Source organism: Python bivittatus, unplaced genomic scaffold (genome assembly GCF_059951505.1).
Source record: "Python bivittatus isolate LINGU-HERP-01145 unplaced genomic scaffold, Pbiv_v1 ctg000340_np1212, whole genome shotgun sequence".
NCBI classification, from domain to species: Eukaryota; Metazoa; Chordata; class Lepidosauria; order Squamata; family Pythonidae; genus Python; species Python bivittatus.
The window spans coordinates 19683427-19705271 of NW_028277056.1; the positions used below are offsets into that span (position 1 = coordinate 19683427).

Consider the following 21845-nt stretch of genomic DNA (forward strand, 5'->3'; position numbering starts at 1 on the left):
AACTTTAAAATCAACACTATACAATAGGTATAATTATGGATAATAGCACCTCCTTGTACATAAAATAGAAAAAAGAAAACCTACAAAAAATGTATCAGCTGAAATGTAACCAGAAACTTTTAGCAAAAAATGCTGACTGATACAAATACAAATTTAAATAAATAAATAAATAAGAAAGATACATTATTAAAAAAAGAAATGGCAGGTGTTCACTTTGTCAGAAAAGGAAAATCACCCGAGTTTGAAATATTCTATTCATTTTTATTGGGTTATTAAGAGAGAGAATCCAAATCCAGTCCAGAATCATAATTCACATAACATCGAAATTCATTAGCTAAATTTCGAGCATGTTTTGGAATAAACTTGCACATCTTCACACCAAGATACTTGGCAGCATATTCCTCCATGATTAAACCTGAAAACAAAACAAAATTTAGAATACTCCTGCTGGATCAGAACAGGGTTTTATCTATTTTCAGTTATGGTCTATCAGATGCTCTCAAGAAGCTCCTAAATTGGATACAAAAACAAAAATTCTTTCCTGATAGATATTTCCCAGAAGCTGGTGTCCACAGATAAACCACTACATTCAGAGGCAGCATCATTCATGTGTTATGATAAAGCTATCAAATAATGCAAATTCTCCTTCTCAAACTACACCTCCAGGACTTCTGTTTTTTTCACCTTATACTATATCATTCACTGCGGGGAAGAACTGATTAGTTCCCAAATCAGAAGAAATGGGACAGTTTGAAAAAAATATAATCCAAAAAGGAATGGGCAGTGTTGGGCTTCAGAGGTTAGTTGCTGGCGAAATGTCAAGAAATCTGGTCTCTGGACCATGGTTACTAAACCCTGAAGCCCAACACTGCCCACAGATACCAGCCATGAAAACCTACACTAAAAAGTAATATTTGTTCTATTGTATGATTGAAACACTTCGTAGAGCTTTCTTTTAAACAATAAATCAAATACACTGTATTCATAGATTAGCCATAGCACATCCACCATACCTGAATACACAACAGGACAAATATATACATGTCTCAGGTGAACTAGACCATGCTTTGAAATTTGTTCCAAATGCCGCTTGATTTCTTAAATCCATCTTCATTACTAGCTATATTCTTTGAGTTAATGCTAATCCTCTGAACCTTTACTACCCATTGCACTTTGATATTTTTGACAATGGTGTTATTTCCCTGTACTTCCTCCCCTTTTTACTTTCCCCCCAAATAGAGAGAGAAAAAGATTATAGAACAATGCTGTTGGTCTCTGCTGGTCACCTTTAGTACACCAATGACAGGTGAAATATTTAATTACAGGTAGTCCTTGTTTAGTGACCACAACTGGCACCAGCAACTCAATCGTTAAGCAAAGGAGTCACTAAGTGAAACTGTGACTGTGGTTATGAACTTACTTCACCTTTTCTTTGCTTAACACACCTACGAAGGTTGTAAATGTCAGGATTGTTCATAACGTTACTTTTTCGTCACAGTTGTAACTGCAAATGGTCACTAAACAAGGCAATCGCTAAATGAGGACTACCTGTAGCTTTATCAGAACATTCTTTAAACCCACAGAAACTTTATTATTATAGATTTGCATTATTCAAAATAAGATGTCACAAATGGCTACTGTTTTCTTTCCAAAAACTACTGAAGCAAATGCATTCAAGAAAACAAGAGATATACCTGTACACAGCAGAATCTTTCCTTTAGTTAAGTATTTTATGGTTTCTGCTATTTTTTTGAGACATTCTTCAGATAAGTATGGTGGATCTGCTAAGACAATATCAAAACTATGTGCTTCAAGGTGGGTTGGAAGTTCCAAAGGACTGTTGTAATCATAGAAAATATACTCTGCTCCATACATAGAAAATCTTTGGTCATATTCCAAAATGCAGGTCGAAAAATCTTGGCTGTCCTGCTCTTTGAGTTTTTGATACACACTAGGGGCACTGACACAAGCTATCCTGCAGGGATAATGAAGCAAGCACAGAAGTTATTTAATACATCAAAATGTTTAATTCACATCTTCTCCTGCATATAAGCATTTAAATATTTACTTGACCCCATGAACATCATTCTTGTTCAATTACACACCTGCCAATTTTTTTTTCTCCCCAAAGACAGGAAAGTGCTAATTTGAAATAACTGAATGTATTCATTGCACAGTGCAACCTTGTTCTTGGGTGAATATGCACAGTATTGCAACCCAAGTTAACTTTACAAACAACCTTCCACTCAAAAAGTAACACTACTGAATAAACAGCCTGTCCATCTATTCTATAATAGGGCAGGATCAAACAGGCATGGCTTCCTGAAAATAAGCTGCTTCTATTTCTAGCATTATTATAAGCACACCTCTCTTGTGTGTGGTTTATGCATATGCAAATGTAAATACTTTTTAAAGAAATATTACTAACCTCAGAGTTCTGTGCAGCAAAAAAAGCTGATTGGGCTAATAAAGGCAGGAGTCTGTATAGGGGGTAGGCGGTCACAAATTTACGATGGCGGCCCTGATCACATGATGGAAGCCCCATTTTTTTACGCATGTAAAAGCGTGCAGGGGCTTGATTGTATTGTCATAGCTACCATATTTACTTTTTTGACCTGCCCTTGCTCAGACACCCCTGAATAAAGCTCTGGATTGAAATTCTTCTATGGATTATAAACTCATTAAAAGACAAATCTCAACCTCTTATCTGTAAAATGGAAAAGGAGGTTATTGTGAGGAGCTAAAGCTGTTTGTATATACTTGAGAGATCTGTGTAGGAAACTAGTTAGTGATTCTTGCCTCCCATCTGACAGTCCTGTGTCTTAACCACGAACCCTCACAGTCAAAACTGCATTATAGTTTAATGCTCTCAAAAGAGAGGGTTGATAGACGTAGAAGCCAGGATACAGGATGTTTACAAGATAGTCACAATGCTTGGGATATAGAAAGCCAACAGAATTTACCTGCCACCTTTCCCAGCAGCTCTTATGGCCTCATTAGCTAAACAAAATGCTGTTTCAGAATCATACCAAAACTGGCTCAGTTGCTGGAAGGATAAAAAATGCAAATGTTAACAGGATAATTTTTCAGTAACATTTATTGGTAGAAGGCTACTTTTCTTCAACCCAGACGTGGCCAACCAGAGATCCACTTGAGTTGATTTATTCCTAAAGCCTCTAGGAGTCGTAGGGTGTATAGACCTATAGACTCTGCAGGAGACTAGCATAGCATATTCAGCCAATTTGGGGGAGTTTGGAAGTGTTAAGGGCAAAACAACAATGGAATACCATGTCAGGCCTTATTTCATGCACACAAACAAAAGCACACTGCAGAACTTTGGGACTTTAGGAAGTATGCAGCAAAATGGCTGCAAGTTGGGCATCCCTAATTTAGCCAAACAGAAGAAACACAAACACACATAACCTCATACACAACAGAAGGCAGATCAAGCACTAGGGAGCCAGGGCATCTATGGGAGGGTGGGGAGTGTCAGGAAAGTCAAAGTAGCAGATGTGACTTCCATCTTGACTTTTTTGACATGCCCCCCACTCCTTGCGAATGGCCTTGCATGAAACTCATGGCCATACTGTTTACAAATACTCAGCAAAATACATGTCAACTCCCTCTCCCATCCAAAACAAAAAACCAACCTTGATGAAGAATTAGGGGAAAGGAGGAATACAACATGATTTTTTTCAAATACAAGTCTTATGCCTATTATGAGAGGAATATGGTGCAAAGGTGGAGTATTGAATTTGGAGGAAGGGTAGGTGTGATGGGCAAGGCTACTGGGAGTGTATTCTCAGCTATAAGAAAATCTTCATTAAGAACTTTTAAATACTGAATGTGTTAAATAAAAGCTCCTATTAGCTGAGTTCTTCTGGTGAGCTCCCTGTTTTTCTTACCAAACATACAGAAGTGATTTGCCAGTGCCACCTTCTAATTTTATTTTATTTTTTTACTTTCTAGTCTAGCCAACTGTCCTGGGAAATCCTGATGGACTCCTGTCTTTGTACTAACCAGGTCTCATCCTGCTCAATTTTGCTTTGTTGTTTTGAGATCAGCCCTGGTCATCAAAGTACTGCCACCTAAGTTGTTATCAAAGCTGGAGAAGCTATTTTCAAATGCTTCCTTCTAATTCTCTTAAATTTTGGTTAAAATACCAACTTAAAGGACTAGTATCCATCCTGACAGATTAGAGTTAGATGTTGTCAAGACAAAACAGAGATACAGAAAATTAGTTTAGTTTAAATGAAGACTTAATGGTGAGTAGGCACACCACTGAATGATGTTCCCATTCACAAATGGTTCTAAGCATTTTATAATGAATAGGGTGTTTGGGGACTCTACATGTATTTGGCTGAGAATTCTCTGCCTACAGTTCAGATCAGCCAATGGACGTAGAGGATGCAGAATGAGAAACAAAGCTGTACCCACATGATACACCATGTCATATGTAATGGCTACCAAGGTGCACATGTATTGCCACCTTACTCTTATTTTGCACAGATCATTAATCAGTGCTTTATGCTCACTGGAAACTTAGCAACTCCACTTAGCCACTGCAATTTCCATTTATTTGTGGGAACTAGAATTGAAACCTTGTGAGGCTCCTAACGGAAGAGCCACCATTAGCCATATTTTAGTAAAAATGCTTACCCAGTTCTCTTCAATAGAGCCAACAGAGTAACTGTGAGTTCCATCAGTGGTCTTAGCTTCTCTCTGCTGTTGCTCAATACAGAACTCCTGCAGAGCAGCTAAAGCTTCAGATGAAAGCTGAGGAACATCATCGTCACCATAATTCATTTCTAGATATAAATCACAGGAAAAAGAACCTTTTCTCAGCCAAAAGGAATCGGCAAAAGATAAACGAATTAGCTATAAAATTCAACTACTTTGCCATGAAAGGCAAAAGTGGGAGAAACAGATTTTCTGATTTCCTGAATTAAAAACAAAAACAACTAAGTTGTTTTCATTTCAAATACTTGTTTGGCAATACAGGTAATCCTCATTAAGTGACCACAACTGGGACCAGCAACTTGGTCATTAAACAATGTGGTCGCTAAGTGAAATCGTCCCTGCGCTTATGATTTTATGTCAGCTTTCCTTTGCTTTACAGATCTGCGAAAGTCATAAATGCAATGATTGGTCGTAAAGTTACTTTTTCATCACCATTGTAACTTCAAACAGTTGCTAAACAAGGACTACTTGTGGTGCATTACACATTAAAACAGACAGAAAATACTTTGAAAGGAAGGTTACAATGCTTTACTTACAGGAATGACTGTCATAGTAAGCTGTCCTCAAAAGGAATAGAATAAAACAAAATTAATTTGCCCCCTAAATAGGTAAGAATTTATAAATATATGAAATGAAGGTTGGACATGATGAGAGGAAAGAAAGCAGAATCCTACAATACTGGGCTAAAGAGTAGCTGAGAGAGGGATGGTCACAGCACAAAGCACTAATAGGAATGGATCTGGAACACTGCAAAGACTTCAAAAGCTTTTCACTGATTTGAAGGAGGCATCACTGTGATGTTCTCTGGCAGAGTAAAGATACTAAGGGGGCAACAGAGAAGTATTGGGAACCCTAGCAAGACTAAGGTCTAGGAAGTCCTATCTGCCTCCTGCCCCACGTTCCTGCTATCATTCCCCATATCATTCATTTTCCTTATGCACTTTTTTCAAATGTGTAAATATAGAGATCCAAATAGTTTGGTTCAGCTCATCTAAAATAATGATTTCCACTACATCTAAGAATGCTGCTTGGAAACAGACCCTTCCCATATTCTTTCACGTTGAAGGTATCTTTTAATTTTTAAGAAAAAACCACGAAAGTTATTTCAACTGCAATTTGAAGGTGTTAAAAGGGAATGGTTATGTTTCAACTGGATCTCATTATTCTCTTCCAAGTCAGTACAGCACAGTCATCAAGAAAATATGTTTTCATTTTATAAATAACCAGCTGTGTGTATTTTTGTTAAACATACAGTATTTGATAACGAAAAATCCTTTGTGCACTGAAGTCACGTATCCAAAGAGATGCCTGCAGCTATTTCTTTCAAGCAAATTATGCAAATGTTTTAAACAAATATTTCTTGTTTGGTTTATTATTGTTTTGGTCTTGTGCAGCTTTAATGCCAGGAAAAATATTACCAATTCTAATGGAATTTCTTTCAACAACAAAGCATGCTACACATAACATAAGCTTTTGAAGATCTAAATATTAAAACTGTAACAAAACCACAGCCAAGGAAAAAGTAATTATGCACATATGAAAGAAAATAAGATGAGCTAATAAATATACTGCCATGGACACCTGCATATAATTCTGTGTCCAATATTCTTTTGGCTGTTTTGATAATCAGAAGCTCCGAAGGATGGCAAATTTAGAATTTTAGAAAAGGTGACCAATGTGTCTCACTAGGGTTAGGAGGCAGTCACGATGACATTAAGGTCACAAGAGGGGCCCCACAAAGACATGGAGGAAACTTCATACACTATTTCATGAAGGGAAACTGGATGGTCCTCCACATGTTATGGACTAAATTTTCCAGTATCCCTAATGATTGATAATGTTGGCTAGGGAGGATGGGAGTTGGAGTACAACAGCAGCTGAAAGGTCAATCTTCTTCAACTGTACTGTAGCTAAACAGAGATTCTTGCACTTTTTTACCAGAAGGACTATAATTCTCACCTACAACTTCAATAAGACTGCAAGCATGGTCACTTAAACACCAACAATGATTGAGTAAAAGTGACATAAATTGTACTGTATATCTATCATGCTTACAGTTCTGCTGCATGAAAAATAAATTCACGGTAACTTAAAGTAAAGGCCATTAGCAAGAGTCTGGCCACATGGCAGACAGCACATAAAGGAAACTAAAAAGGCTGCCCTACCTTGAAGAGTTTGAGAAGAAACAGGCCACGGAGTTATGTGAGCAGATATCCTCTCGGGCAATGAAATCTCCCCTTGCCGTCTCCCACCCTTCCCCCTGAAACTACTCGCATGGTTCCAGACTTGGGCATTCAAAGGATCTACTCTATTGGGAAAAGTTGTTCTGCCAGCAGACACAGCTCAGTACCTCTGAATGGAACATAATTATGAAATGTAACTTTCCTTATAAAATACCAACCTTCATGAACATTCACTGTATATTAATCACCGTTTACATTTGGAAGGTTCATGGAGTCAGAAGGAAACTCTTAGGCTTCTGAGTCCAACTCCTTGCTCAATGGAGTAATCTACTAAGCATCAGGTGGCTGTCTATATTCTGCTTGAACACCATCAGTGAAAGGGAGCACATCACCTCTAAGTAATTGGTGAAGTTGCAGAGTAACATTCCTTCAGTACATAGAATGCAATTCATCTGGTCCTGGAAATGTAAATTCATTAAAAAAAAAACCCAAGTATTCCTGATGTTATTTCTATCCAGCTGAAATCCTTCTTCTTCATCATCTTGTTCTTCACAGTTACCTGATGAAATAAATACCTTCTTGTTTTAGAGAAGCTTAAGCCATAACAGGAGTTGGTAGCTCTGCCTTTCAGGGTTGTTTTTTTAGTATTTTGGAATCTTCACTAAGGCAGCTACTATTTATTCTTCCTTTTATTTTTAACACACCCCAGAAGCACTTCTTTTGTTCTTAGTTTCACATCAGCCTCAGCTCATTCCAATTTTAATTTTCATTATTTTCAAATTTTTAATTTTCCTGACAATCTCAGCAGTCCTGAGCTACCTGTGTGTACTCAGCCTTGGTGAACTGGCCTCTTTCTACCTTCTAAGTATGTCCTCCTCAGTGTTGAAATCTTAGATGCTTTCTGTGCAGCCATCTGCTTTTACATTTTTTTCTCCCATTGGAATTGTCTGGAATTATACTTCTAGTGTCTTCTTTTTTTAAGAACTCACATCCACCTTGAAGCACATTTCTTCTGCCATGGAATCTGACTTTTCCCTGCTCTGATTTTATTAAAAATCTGTATGTTTTAAGTCCATTGTACACTTCACCTGTAACTTCCACTCTTGTAAAGACAAGGAAAATTGCTGGCATTTCAGGATCACTATGGTGGCATGACAGTAATAAGGCCAAGAGAGCCAATGAGCTAGTTGCACACCTTCCAGATTGCCCATAAAGTAGCAAACTTACAGGTACAAAAGCAAAGTTTGCCGCTAACAGAAAGCCTGGAACTACCACAGAGCCCTGCAGTATCAGTAAGCAGCTGGTCATGCTATTATTTCAGTGGGGCAGTTCAGCTGTCCTGGTGATTCAGTACTGTATTACCCTTCTGAAAGAGCCCACCTAACAGCAGAAAAATAACATCTGGGGCGGAACAGGAGGGGAAGCTAGAGGAAACCTTGTAGCTTTTACACGCCAGGGCAGGAAGTGTGCAAAGGTCCTCTCTCCTGTTCAGTCTTCTGATGCCACCCTGCTGCCCAGACTGAAAGGAGTAACATCGGTCTCCTTGCTCACCAGCATCTTTCGGGGCGGCCTTTGTCCGGCAGGCCGACCCAGTGCCTGCCAGGGTCCGGCAGGGCACCGAGGATGTTACCTAGCCAGGTAATGAAACGTCCGCAAGCAAGCAACCAAGCTCAGAGAGCGCCAAGGACTCCGCGGGCCAACCCAGGCTGCACCGCTCACCGTCCACGCGGCAAACGAATACGAGTGCAGGTTGCCCCAGCCGCTCCGCAAATACACAGACGGCCGCCAGAAGGCAGCCAAGGAGCCCCCGCTGCTGCCATCTCGCGGCCGGCCGCCTGTTTGCAGACAGAGAAGCCCAACGCTGAAACTCAGAACTAACTAATCGCGCGGACTGGGCCCGCACGTCCCGCAAGGACAACACGCAGGGGGCTAGTTGACGGGCCCGGGGCGTCCGCTCGGCCACAGCGCTCCGGAAGACGGGCCAGGCGCTGGAGACCAAACCCAGTCAGACCCTGGAAGTCGGGGGAAAAGCTGCCCCTCCGCTACTCGTGCGCCCCGTCGCGGCTATCTCCCTCCGCCGCTGGCGCTCCCCTCCCCGGCAGCCCGCTCTCCCGCCCCCCGTCCGCTCACAGCCGCTACACTCACCGGCAGCCTAGGCCTCTCGGCTCCCGGCCGCCTCCCGCCCGGAGCTCCGCCTTTCCTCGCTCCGGCGCCCACGCGCGGCGCCCTCTAGCGCGGGAGGAGCTCCGGCACCTCGCGGGGGGGGGGGGGGCGGGGAGGCGGGCGCTGTCCTGACCTGGTCCCTATTTTAATAGGCGCTACTGGGGGGGAAGGGGTGCAAAAGGGAGGACGGGAAGGCAGGGGCCAAGGAAAATGGAGCTAAAGAGCGTGGCTTCCCTGGTTCTTGCCAAGCACCGCATTTTGGGGGGCTCTTTAGAGCTGAAAAGGGTGTGATGGGATGAGGGTCGCCGTAGGATTTGCAGAGCGTCCCATTCCTTCTTTTCCCGTCTGATAAATCCCCAGCGAGACAACGTTATCATCTGTCACGGTAAAACAGTGAGAGGGCTTAGGGCATTTTTTAAATTCAAGGTTTATTTACCACACAGTGCAGGGGAGGATTTTTCCACTCCCAGTTCCAGGGCTAAACAAGCCAGCGAAATGATGTCTGCACGAGCCCCTGTTGCTACAAACGGGCAATTGTGTAAATGGCAGTGTTGCTCAGAAGCATCACATACGGTCCTTATTCATAGTTTTTGGGTGGCACTAGTCAGAGCTTTAATCCACAGTTAAGTGCAAGTGATTGTGCAGAGTCCAGAATCTATGATAAATTGGTTCTCAGTAGTGCCTTTTTATAGAAGGTGAGTAATCTTTCTGTTTAAAATAAACACAATTTAGCACTTTGCATGGTTTCTCAGAAAACTTGTTTGTTGCTATTTCTTCCTTAAATAGAAATGACCCATCACAGACTTCTTGTAACCCCAGTTAAATCAGATGAACATGTGTGAGTGTGGCTCTCCAAAAAATAATAAGTAAATTGAAGTTCCATCTTCTGGGGGCATTTGTTTTCACATTTAACACAAGGCGGCATACAAGAGCACTTGTAGAGGACAGAGGCAATGGCCTTGAAGGACAGGAGGAAGAACCTACCAAGGCAATGGTCAGATAAAAAAGGCCTGAGCCAGGGCCAAGAAGTGACTTGAGAAAAGTCTCGGAAAAGCCCCTCCCTAGTTCACAGGAAGATGAAGGGCGGGAGGGGGAAGCACATTCAGACTTGCAAGATTCTCTTATAAAGCTTTACTGTAAAAGTAGTACTGACCTACATGGTGTTGGTTTCCTAGTCCAGTCTACTTTGTAGGACTGACAACACTATAAAATCCACTTTGTTTCAAATATCAAAGAGAACCTGTAGCTTTCCCCCCCCAAGGACAAACTCACTGATGCCAAGTCATAGAAAGGCCAGGCAGAAACAGTGATATTCTATTAGGCTATTAGATAAATTTATAATTGTGTTATACTATGGCTGCTAAACATACCGAATTGCAGACCAGTCAACCACATTTTAGCTTAATGTGCTACGCAAAGCCCATCTGTGTAGTTAGTGATTTGCCCCAAAATAGTTTTTCTTTGGGGGGGGCTTCAAGCCGGTGTTGACTCTTGGCGACTGTCTGGACAAGTCCCTGCAGTTTTCTTGGCAAGATTGCAGAAGTGGTTTGCCACTGCCTGCTTCTTCCTGAGGCTGAGAGAGTGACTGGCCCAAGGTCACCCAGCTGGCTTCGTGCTTAAGGTGGGACTAGAACTCCTGGTCTCTCGGTTTCTAGCCTGATGCCTTAACCACAACACCAAACTGGCTCTCCAAACTTGTAGTTTCATGGTTAAATTAACTAAGCATAAATGTGTTCTGCAAACAATCTCAATAATTTTGTCTTAGGAAAGGAACAGGTTTACACTGGATGTTTTGTACTGTACTCTTGTCAATTAAGAGCCTACAAATATGAGGCAGGCTGCAGGAACAGAATTAGATTTATAGTCCCACTCTAACGAGTAACTTGCATACAAGTAATCCTTGCTTAACAAAATTGGGACCTGCAACTCGGTTGTTAAGTGAAGCAGTCACTAAGTGAAATTGTGCCTGTGCTTATGATCTTGTTTTCCTTTGCTTTACAGACCTGCGAAGGTTGTAAATGCAAGGACTGGTCACAAAGTTGTTTTCATCACTGTTGTAACTGCGAAAGTTCGCTGTACAGGCAGATGCTAAACAAGGGCTACCGAATTGCTAGATCCATGTAAGGACTCTCATAACTGGATTGCAGAACCACTAGGTGGAAGCAGAGAGGTAGAGATTTCTGTATCTTTAGGTTGCCATCCAGTAGTCATTTGCATTGTTGCAGCCTAGACCTGGTAGCCTAACTATGTTTATTATAGGGGGAGAAGTTTTTCCACCACAATCATTAACTAGAAATTCAGATTAAAAAAAAGAAAAAATTAGTTATCATAAGCTGATGTTTGGCACATGACACCATGTTTATAGTGCTAAATGAGGATTGCCTTTCAAATGTTAGATGGCTGCAAGAAATTATTGGGTACTGAGGAAGAATATTGCCAAGCTAAATTCTGAGAAGTAGCAAGAAAACAAGGGCTTGATTTTTGAAAACGGAAATTGAGCTAATCTACCTTTGTTTTGTTTTTTTAAAAAAATCTCTTCAGAACATGGTTGAAAGCCAGTATAAAAAGGACAAAAATAAATGCTTTCAAAATTCTTACATAGTAAGATTTCAAAATTCTGCATGTACATTCTTTGATAGTAGGCTAATAAATCAAATACTGTTGCAGTGTTTGGAACTACTTTTTCTGTTGCGTGTGCTTTAAACAGCCAACCTGCAGGTCATCTCATAAACTTATTTTGGCTTCTGGATTGCAGTTTTTGAAAGTAGAGACAATGGGAAATCTACCAGATCCAAAGATGTTTTGAATACCCAGCTTGTTCCAAGGTGTTTTCAGGCAACATTGTGACTAGTCCTTAAAGTCCACTGCTAATTTGATAGATATGCACAATGTTGGATGATGGATTTAGGAGAAGTGGGATACGAGAAAGCAGGGATAGTGATATGATGAGACAACAAGATGCAAGGAAACAAAATCTCTGCTTCTCCTGCATCAAAATAGGATCAAACCACAGTTCTAATTTTACTTATTTTCTTTTTAATATAGTTTTCTGATGAGATCAGAAATGCTCCTTTCCTTCCACTTTCTCTCCTTTTAAAAAAAAAATTACAAGTTTTAATAGCACCCTGTGTGGGATCTTACCACTATGATATATCATATGTATCTTTGGTAAGCCATTGTGAAAAACACATCTATATCTTAAAAATTAATAAATGGATAATTTAAAGCTTTTCTCCAGGAACAATTTTCACCTGATATAGTAGAATATTATATCAATCATGTGACCCAAATCCAAGTGCTGGGAGAACAGTATGAGAGACTGCTACATGTGAAAAATTAAGATTTCCATTGAGTCTGCATATGGAACATTCTCTTCCAAAGAAAGAATGTCTTGTCCTCCCCACTAAACATTCTTCCTAACTGGCTCAACCTAGATGTGTTGAGGCTGAATTCGAAGCCACACTATATACACTATTAAATCTGTAGAGGTAGTAAAACAACCTCCCAAACCAATAACAACTTTGAAGAAGAATATATGAAGCTCAGGGTTGAACTGTGGAGTCCTTGGTGCTCTCTGAGCTTAGTTGTTTGCAGATGTTTCATTACCCAACTAGTAACATCATCATGCCCTGATGATGTTACCTAGTTGGGTAATGAAACATCTGCAATCAACCAAGTTCAGAAGCACCAAGGACTCCACAATAATAACTTTACAATCAGAAGATATAAAATATATTTAGCAAAACCAGGAAAAACAGAAGCAAAGCAAATACTTAGATAACAAAATAGCTTGTACAGCATCAGGATTCCCAAAGAGAAATTATAATACATGAACCTATGTTCCCTTTGATCTTACAATCAGAGTGTTGGGAATTTAGGCATTTGAGCAGAGTTTGACAACTTGCTCAGTGCAGGAATCAAAATTAAAGCACCCTGAGACAGTTAATTGTCCAATCTGTATTTGGATGCTTCCAGTAAGCAGGAACCCAGCATCTTTTTGTGCAATGGTTACACTGTCACACTGCTCTGTTAGGATTTAAAAAAAAATTGGAATCTGCCTTCCAGTAATTTAAATCATTCAATGTCTTGCATCCTGACCTCCTTTTATGTAACTCCTTTCAGACACAGAGTTGTACAGCCTTCAGAACTTCAGCAAGAAAAGTGCTTTAGATTCACTATGGATGCACTCCCTGCACCTGCTGGGGGCATCAGTGCTGGATCCAAAACACTTTACTGACTTTGGATCTAGTGACTGTACACCTCTTATTTTAGATATTTGAAGAATGCTATGATATTCCCCACTCTTCTAAGGTTAACATTTTCCAATTCGTTCCATGTCTTTTCATAGGACTTGTTCTGAAGATCCTCATTCCAGTTTGTCTGCATCCTTCTAAAAGTGTGAGTTCCACACAGTATTCAAGAGGGGGTCTGACCAATGCAGAATCAAGTGCAACTATTACTATTATTATAGTTCTGTTGATATAGCTGTAACTGCATTTGCCTTTTTTTATAGTCATATCATACTGACTCACGTTCAGTTTGTAATCAACTATTGTACCAAGACCTTTTTTTGGATCTCATACAGTGGTCATAACGAGGCAGGATAGAAGACAGGAAAAAAGATGGTTGCTTTTGCTGTGGTGTGGTGATTTTCAGGGGGTTTACCATTGTTTTGTTCTTTGGTCCTTTCATCTTACAATGGCTTTTGGTTGTAAGCCCTATTTATCAATTATCTTCACATTAAATCACTCAGAGACTGGCATCCAGTCTGTCACAAAAACCGCTTCTATCTCTTGGCAGTACTTCATCTGGGCTTCCTTTCTATGTAACAGATTTTTTTATTATTATTATTTCAGATATCCATACCTACCTATTTGACTATTTCCTCATTGACAAAATTCACATTTGACTGTATTCAATTTGCTTCCCCCCCCCAGTCTATTTCTCTGACTTACCAAGATTCTTTCACATTTTGTTTGTATCTTCTATGTAGTATCCCCCCCCAAATTTGTGTGATTCCGTTTCTTCACCTAAATTAATAAAAAAGTTAGAGTTTACAGGACCCAGGCTGAACTTTGTGGCATCTATGCAATATTTTACTCTAATTTGATTGTGATTTTTAAACCAGCTATATGTGGCCAACACTTAACTAGCTTGCTAATTAAAATGTCAGAGGACACTGTCAAATGCCTTTTGGAAATTATGGTACACATATAGCATTCCCACAATCTACTACGGAAGTTACCTGATGAAGTAACGGTCAAGATTGTTTATGTGCCATCAAGTCATAGTTGATGCTTATTGAACACACAGATATTCTCCATGACAAACTGCCCCTAACTTGGTCTTCCAAGGTGCGCTCATTGCTACTGTAACTGAAATAGTCAAGACTTGATGCTCATATATGTTAATTACATTGTTTTCATGGTGCTTTCAGAATGATTTCTATGAACTACTCTAGCATCTTCCCACATACTGATGTCAGATTGACTGGTCTATGGTTCGTCAAATCTTTTTTTGCTTTTTGAAGAAAAGGACAATTAGCCTTCTCCAATAATCTCAAAGATTTTTTGTTCAGTCGTTAAGTCGTGTCCGACTCTTCGTGACCCCATGAACCATATCGCGCCAGGCCTTCCTGTCCTTCACTGCCTCCCTGAGTTTGCTCAGTTTCATGCTCATTGCTTCAGTGATGCTATCGAACCATCTCATCCTCTGCCGTCCTCTTCTCCTTTTGCCTTCAATCTTTCCCAGCATCAGGGTCTTCTCCAAAGAGATCTCTCTTCGCATTAGGTGACCAAAGTATCTGAGCTTGAGCTTCATTATCGATCATGTATAATTATTCAGCCAAACCTTCATCAAATTCCTTCAGTCCCTAACATCTCATTCATCTATCCTTAAAGATTTAAATAATTCAAAGTAAATAAGTATTTCCTGAGTATATTTCAAACTTCTACCCTGCCCCTTCATTCTACTCCTCACAATTGTCTGGTGGAACACATACTTCCTTGCTGAAAAAAACTAAGCTAAAATAGCTTTGACTTTTCCTTGTTACCTATTAGGTAAATATGTAACTTAACATTAATGAATTTTGGAGAACAAAAACATTTAAAAGCAAATAGACCTATTCATTTTCATATTAACCTCCCCCCCCCCTTTTAAAGTTCTAGCTTCTAAACATAATCTGGCTATTTAAAATATACAGATTAATATATTCCACTTAAAAAGAAGAGACAGGTATCTATTGCAACTTGCTTTCCTGAGGCAGTTAAGTTTTGTTTTTCATTGAGTACATATGTTTATCAAAATATTTGCAAGACAATTCATTTTCAACAGCCATAAAGTCACAAAAGTGCGTAACAGCCTTAAAGCAGTCCAAGAGTATTTTGGCCAACAGTCTTTCATTAAGGATGGGTAGAAGAGTATAAGAATTCACTGCCAGTAGTGCTGATGTTGTGAGAAGAGATCTTCCTAAGGTGTTTCTTAGAAATACAGCAATAGTTCAAAAATAGCAAAATGTTGTTGAAAAGTAGTGGAGCATAGCAAGCAGAACAAACAGTAGAAACGACAATATTTAAAACAGCGTTGCAAACATATCTGTTAGGGGCCACTGAAAGTTCTTTCCCCAACCATTTTGCAGTGGTTGAATTAGGATCCCCTAGCTGAAACAGCCAGAGACATAAACAGACACAGTTGTGTTTGCAGCCTTTCTCGTAGTAACCGCCCAGTCCTTGAGCAGGTACAAGACATGTAAGGCTCCCATATAACCCGCCAGTCTTTTTTGGTAAAAGGGAATCTAATGCACTTTAGAATTGAAGACAAGCCTTAAAAGAGACCAGTCATATAAAAACAAGGATTAGATGCAATAGGAAAGAGTTGGAATTTTAACTAAACACATTTCTGCAATGAAACATTTAACGAGAACCTGCCCCTTTTAATAAAAAATAAAATCGAAAGTACTGAAATTCACACATTGAAGCACCAAGATTATCATTTGCATTTACAGAGAGGTTTCCAAATGCAATTCAAAACATTGACTCTACTTTCTAAACACCCACTGTCAATGACACCTGGTTAGGATTGCAATCTGATTTAAAAAACAAAATGATATCTTGCTGTTATTGCTTAACTATCTTCATTGCTTCTTTTTTCGAGCGGGCCGTTTCATTTGGATAGCAGGTGTCTTGAACTCTTAAAAAAGGAAAGCATACTAAGAACCTGAATCCAATCACGCAAGACAGCACAAATCTCTCTCCCCCTCTCCTTACACAAAAATTGTATCAAGTCATTGCTTATCCCTCCATGACTTTCAAGTTTCAGATCTCATTAATTTAAAGCAAAATTTCATTTCAGACAACCTGTGGCTTTAAATATCTTCCATTGCTCAAAGGGACTGGGTTAAAAAAAGAGACTGACCTAAATCAATAATAATAATTTTTGAGCTTAATAACAGTCAGGTTATTAATCTAAAAACATTACATTTAGCAGAAGGGTAGTTGGCAAACTCAAAGTTTCCTGTTAAGTTCTGAACTCAAGCTAGTACAATTCAGCCAAATATAAAGTTTAGGTACCAAAATCTGAAGAATGGAAAATGAAGCATGTTTGAGCCCCAGTAATTGGAATATTCAATAATTTAAGGCTATAATAAATAAAATTGACTGGTTGAATTTAATAACTGTTTTATTCCTTCCAGAAAGTAGCTTTGTATGAGAAAGAGGATCAAAATAGCATCAGTGATGTTAAAAAGTTAATTATATTTTGCACATTGGGTTATGGCTGTCTCCTCCCCATTCTGAATGCTTGGTTTACTAAGAGTAGGTGGACCAAGTTCAACTTGCATCCTAGTGATATCCTAAAGCAAGAAAATTGGGTCAGTGCAAAACTGAATTCAGAATTTATTATTTTTATTTATCTTTGATAGAAACAACTGGAAAACCATTTTTCAGGCTTCAGAGCAAGTCAGCTTATAGTAAAAAAAAAAAAAAAGCAGTAATTGCACATGGACAAAACACAAAAAATATTTAACAAGAAATATGTCATTCCCCAGTATTCTGGCTTAAAAGGTGACTATATTACATTGACTATGGCTTCATTTTATGGAATATTCCATCAATTCCAGCTACAGTAATAAATAGTGGAATTAGGGAACTTGTGTAATTTCAACACTGCCATTTTATTTTCTTTGTTTGCTTCAGACTGTTTCTCTAACAGTCATCAAGCGATAATATTCACAGCACGAGGCCATGTGTGCCTACTCCGAAGGCTCACTAAATCCAATGGATTACTTCTAATTAAGTGAATATAGGATTGCAGAATGACTGTTACTGTGACATACAAACCACATTGCGCCACAAAACGTGATACTGTACTTGCAAAACTTTGCAGACCAGAAGAGTTGGAAAAGGAGATATTCATTACTTTGGGGCCTACTCTTAAAAAATCATCTTTTTAGTGAAGCTGAATCTCAGAATACTGAGATAAACCCATAAATATAAGCTGTTCAGCTGAATGCACTTTTCTCACAGATTAATGAAACAAGATGGAAAACATTATATTGCTCTATTTCAGTTCCAATAATCTATAGAGGCGGTGGTGTTGTTTCAGATGGAGTTCTTTTGCATGTTTTAAGTTCTGCATGGAAGTGGTTCATTGGAACAAACCCACTCAAATAAAATCCTACAAGACTGGGAAGCCTATTATAACTGACTTTGGTATTATTGTGCAGATATGTGTTACTGCTGTATATGTTTAACACTGATAATTGCTGGGACCAGGTACAATTATTTCAAGTTCTATTGTGATAAATTAGCTGTCAAATGTGACAGACTGTAATTTGGATTTTAAGCAATTTATCATAATTTTCATATTATGTCTTTGTATGGAAGTTGTATATATTTCACTAAATACCATAAATGACAAGCCAATATTTGAATTCAATGAATTCAGGATTTCTTTTCACTATGTCTGCTCTCATCCACATTGCATTAACATGCCCAGATTAGAATTCCAGACCTTCCTTCTTTCTTTGAAAAGCATAATAGCACTAGTGACACCCAAGATGAAATCAAGATCAGTTTCCCTATGCTTGTATTTCTTATCCTTATCTCTTTACATATCAAAGCATGTGATTCAGTTTTATATGTTTTGAAAAATCTAGCAGTAGGGCTGAATATATAATTTGGAACTAAGTGGGGAACAACAATGGCTATCATTAGAACAGATATCCCAAGAAAATTGTGAAGGCAGTCCCTGAAGGCAGACTCATTGTGGTTATGTTAATGAACCAATTTCTCAAAGAATGTCAGCTAACTGAAATGCATTTTTTTTATTGAGTTCCATTGGCTTTGTCTGTGTTTTTACTAACAGAAGTACATAGTATCCCGTTAAAGACTCCTTTCTTATAAAGATCTGGACACAGTCAAGTAATAAAGAGTTCTCCAATGTGATAAAACTGTATGTGCACCAGAGTGGGCTTTTAGAGTTAGTAGAGTGATTCTGAATTGTTCAAATGCCAACATTTAGGAGTGGAGATACATTATGTGACATCTGGAAACATGTTGGATGGAGTAGGATGAGATAGTATTATTCACTTTTTTTAAAAAAATACAAAAACTGGAAAGATAGCCTTCTTAGAAATTTCTAACAGTTACAAAATTTCAGATAAAAATGTATTGGATAGTGTCCCTTTAATATAATATACATTTTAAACTGGGAAGCAAGTTTAAAATTGCAAATAATCCTTGACAATTTAGAAACAATCCACCAAGCCCTGTTGTGCACACCTACCGTTCACTTGTGCAGAAACCTGGAACAGAATAACTTGAAATCAACAGATGATGCTTAGCAGATTCTTCCCCAAATAGTCAAGAAGGTGGAATTCTTGGGCAAGATTCACTATTGACTTGCAAGTATTTTCCACTTGAAAGAAATTGTGCAAACTTACTCTTCAATGCTTCCAGAGATAATCATTAGGTCTCACATTTCCAGAAGTTCACATGGCACCTTTAAACGCTAATTTTATAAACTAGAATTGTTGTTCACAATAAATGAGAACTCAGTTACATCCTATCAATAAATTGCCCTCAGTTAAATATAGGCAATAGAATTGCTTTCAACACCATGAGTAAAATTTTGAAAGCCATTGATTTAGAAGATTAAATGTTGACAAATTATTTCAAAAGACACATGTAGAATTCATCATAATTCAAACACACATAGCTGTGTTGGAGCCATAGGAGAAACCCAATTTTTAAAACAAATTAGAAGCCAAAACAATTCCCTTATTGTACAAATAACACTAACAGAAACAGATGGAACAATATAATTGAGAATTGAACAACTTAGGCTCAGTTCAGATATCATGGCCAAATTATGGATTCACTGGTTGTGAATAGGCTTCATTTTGAAACTAGTTAGGAGACCAATCAGTGGCTACAATAACCATCATTTGCTCAGCTCAGCCACTACTGCATACTAAACCAAATCATGTGCAGCATGCCATTGGTCACAGCATGTTCCTGAGGGCCAAGCCATTAGTTGGTAGTGATCTTTGAACTGAGCCATTCTTTAGCAAATCTTTTTTTCTGTTTCCTTCTTCAAGGAAACAACTTGCTCTAGCCAATCACTACATTACAATTCAGAGGAAAGGTTTGCAAACAGTGGCCCACCTTTCCCTTGATTTCTGATTGTGGCTTAATAAGAAGGAATTAAAGAAGTTTTGGACCCTTATAACACTCCATAATATTAAAGATTTCAAATCATATATAAATAATTCTGGGTAGTGTGATTAAATGTTGAGATGAACAGCTCAAGAATGGCATGGAATTGCAAACATGATGCTAGGATGAGGTGAGGGTTTACTTCTCTATATAAAATGTAAAAATCTTTATTTGCAAATATCCAATAGCATAGTTCTTGCAAGTATGAAGCACAAGGTTCTGGAGACAAATTATCTCCTTCCTTCATTAAAAAAAGGTTACTTTTAATCAGCAGCATATGCATTTCGGTTGGTTTAGTTTGGCTTACAATTATGAATAAACTCCCTGCTTCCATATTCTTGAGTTCCTGCCACTTTGTTCCCATGACAACCTCCTATTTGGTGAGTGCAGGATGAAACCATACAGGTAATCCTACATAGTTAAAGTGCCAACACACCAAACAAGTGGGATCAGAGCAGCAGAAGACAGCACTGTGAATCTGACAATGGTGGCAAAATATTAAACCACGGGTCCATATTCTGAATCATGAAGTCAAACATGCACGGCCTTTGGCTAGAAGAGTTTGATGCTCATATAGTCTAGCCACTGAATCTAATGCCCCAACATAAAAAAATTGTAGAAATCAATAATTTACATAATTTGAAACATTATTGCTTCAGCAAACAATTCAGTCTTGAAATACACTGCAGTTGTGTATGACCTGGGTGTGACTCAACAGATATTAAAAGTAAAGGTACACATTAATTTTTGTTTACACTCACAGACATAATACTCTCAACACACAAGGGCTGCAAATAGGTACAATGGCAGCTTAGTGCCAACACTCTAAACCAGTTTTGAAGACTCAAAGCTTGCCTTAGATTACTCACCTAACTTATATCAGCTATTTTTTGTTTTAAATTAAGGCAATGAAATGGCTACAGTTCCTAAAGTTCATTTCAGGGGAAACAAAAATATACACCTTTCTTCTTTCTGAACTTTAGGGCAGCAGCATATAATGTAGAAAGTTGTATTACACAAACATGCAACGCCAGGTTGATGTAAAAAAAAAGCAAAACAAAACAAAACAAAAACACTAAATCCAAGTTAAAAAATATCATTTGGTGGTTTTCTTCTTCACTGGGTTACACACACAGTTTTCAGAGAGAAAAAATAAAGCTTAGAATTGGTTTACAGTTCTGTATGTGTCTAAATCACACACCAAAAGGGTTTCTAGCAATAACAAAAAATATTATAGGAGTTTGATTCATCACTACTTGAGGCCATCTGGGACAAGGCACTGGTTCTTGTTTTTGTTTTTTTACTGTGCCCATGACTGTATGCACTTGTGGAATTCTTTTAAAGATTTCAGTTTTTCTGTTTATTCTGTACAACATAAACGGTATATGACAGACTGTGGCTAACACATATTAGCAGAAGCTGATTTTAGAGTTGACATCTCCTATTCCACTCCTCTTTATCAAAACTTCCAGGCTCTCTGAAATTTTAGATGGCTGCAAAAAACCCAGAAACAGGCATTTAAGATTAAGTCAGCTTTCAGCATTTTTCAGTGCATTTCGCAAAAAGGGTCTAAGTTAGGCATACAGTTCTGGTATTTATTTTACACAGAGAAGACCACCAACATTTGACATAAAGTCTTCTAAACTTTTGAGGAAGGTCATCTTCTGCTTACGGTCCAGCGTAGGCGGAGTGCTGCTTGCAGTAAGCTTGTTGAAAGCATCTGCTAACCGCTGGTAAATTATGGGATCTTGCTGACTTGATAATAACGTTTCAACTAATTCAGAGTATTCTGCCTGTAAAGAAGATAATCATATTTATAGATCAGAAGAAAATGTTATTCATAAAAATTAATACAGCTTAATTATGTCAAAGGCTTCCTTATTGACTTATTAAAAGAATTACAATGTCAATGTATTTCCGATTTTGGATGCCAGGAACATTTCTTTAAGGTTGAGAGATAGCGACTTCCCTCAACTAACCAAGTGAATTCTATCTGACTGAAAGGTTCAGTTGCAGACCTCTACTACCCCTAAAACTTGTGGAA

General features: G+C 38.5%; 2 protein-coding genes across 3 annotated transcripts in view; both read right to left on the reverse strand.

Moving 5' to 3' along the window:
• Positions 1 to 240: 240 nt before the first annotated feature.
• Positions 241 to 9192, reverse strand: EEF1AKMT1 (EEF1A lysine methyltransferase 1). Its single transcript, XM_088140670.1, has 5 exons — positions 9069 to 9192; positions 4660 to 4808; positions 2964 to 3046; positions 1695 to 1975; positions 241 to 415 (listed from the first exon to the last, which is right to left on the reverse strand). Exons 2-5 carry the CDS (start codon positions 4804 to 4806, stop codon positions 273 to 275), a joined length of 654 nt encoding a protein of 217 aa, XP_087996796.1. The 5' UTR covers positions 4807 to 4808; positions 9069 to 9192; the 3' UTR covers positions 241 to 272.
• A 6149-nt stretch (positions 9193 to 15341) lies between these two features.
• Positions 15342 to 21845, reverse strand: part of XPO4 (exportin 4) — a 74635-nt gene continuing 68131 nt past the window's right edge. For both annotated transcript variants that reach the window (XM_007433013.3, XM_025169665.2), the window contains exon 23: positions 15342 to 21594. In XM_007433013.3, the coding sequence (XP_007433075.1) occupies positions 21397 to 21594 (198 nt within the window). In that variant the 3' untranslated portion in view covers positions 15342 to 21396. The remainder of the gene's footprint in view (positions 21595 to 21845) is intronic.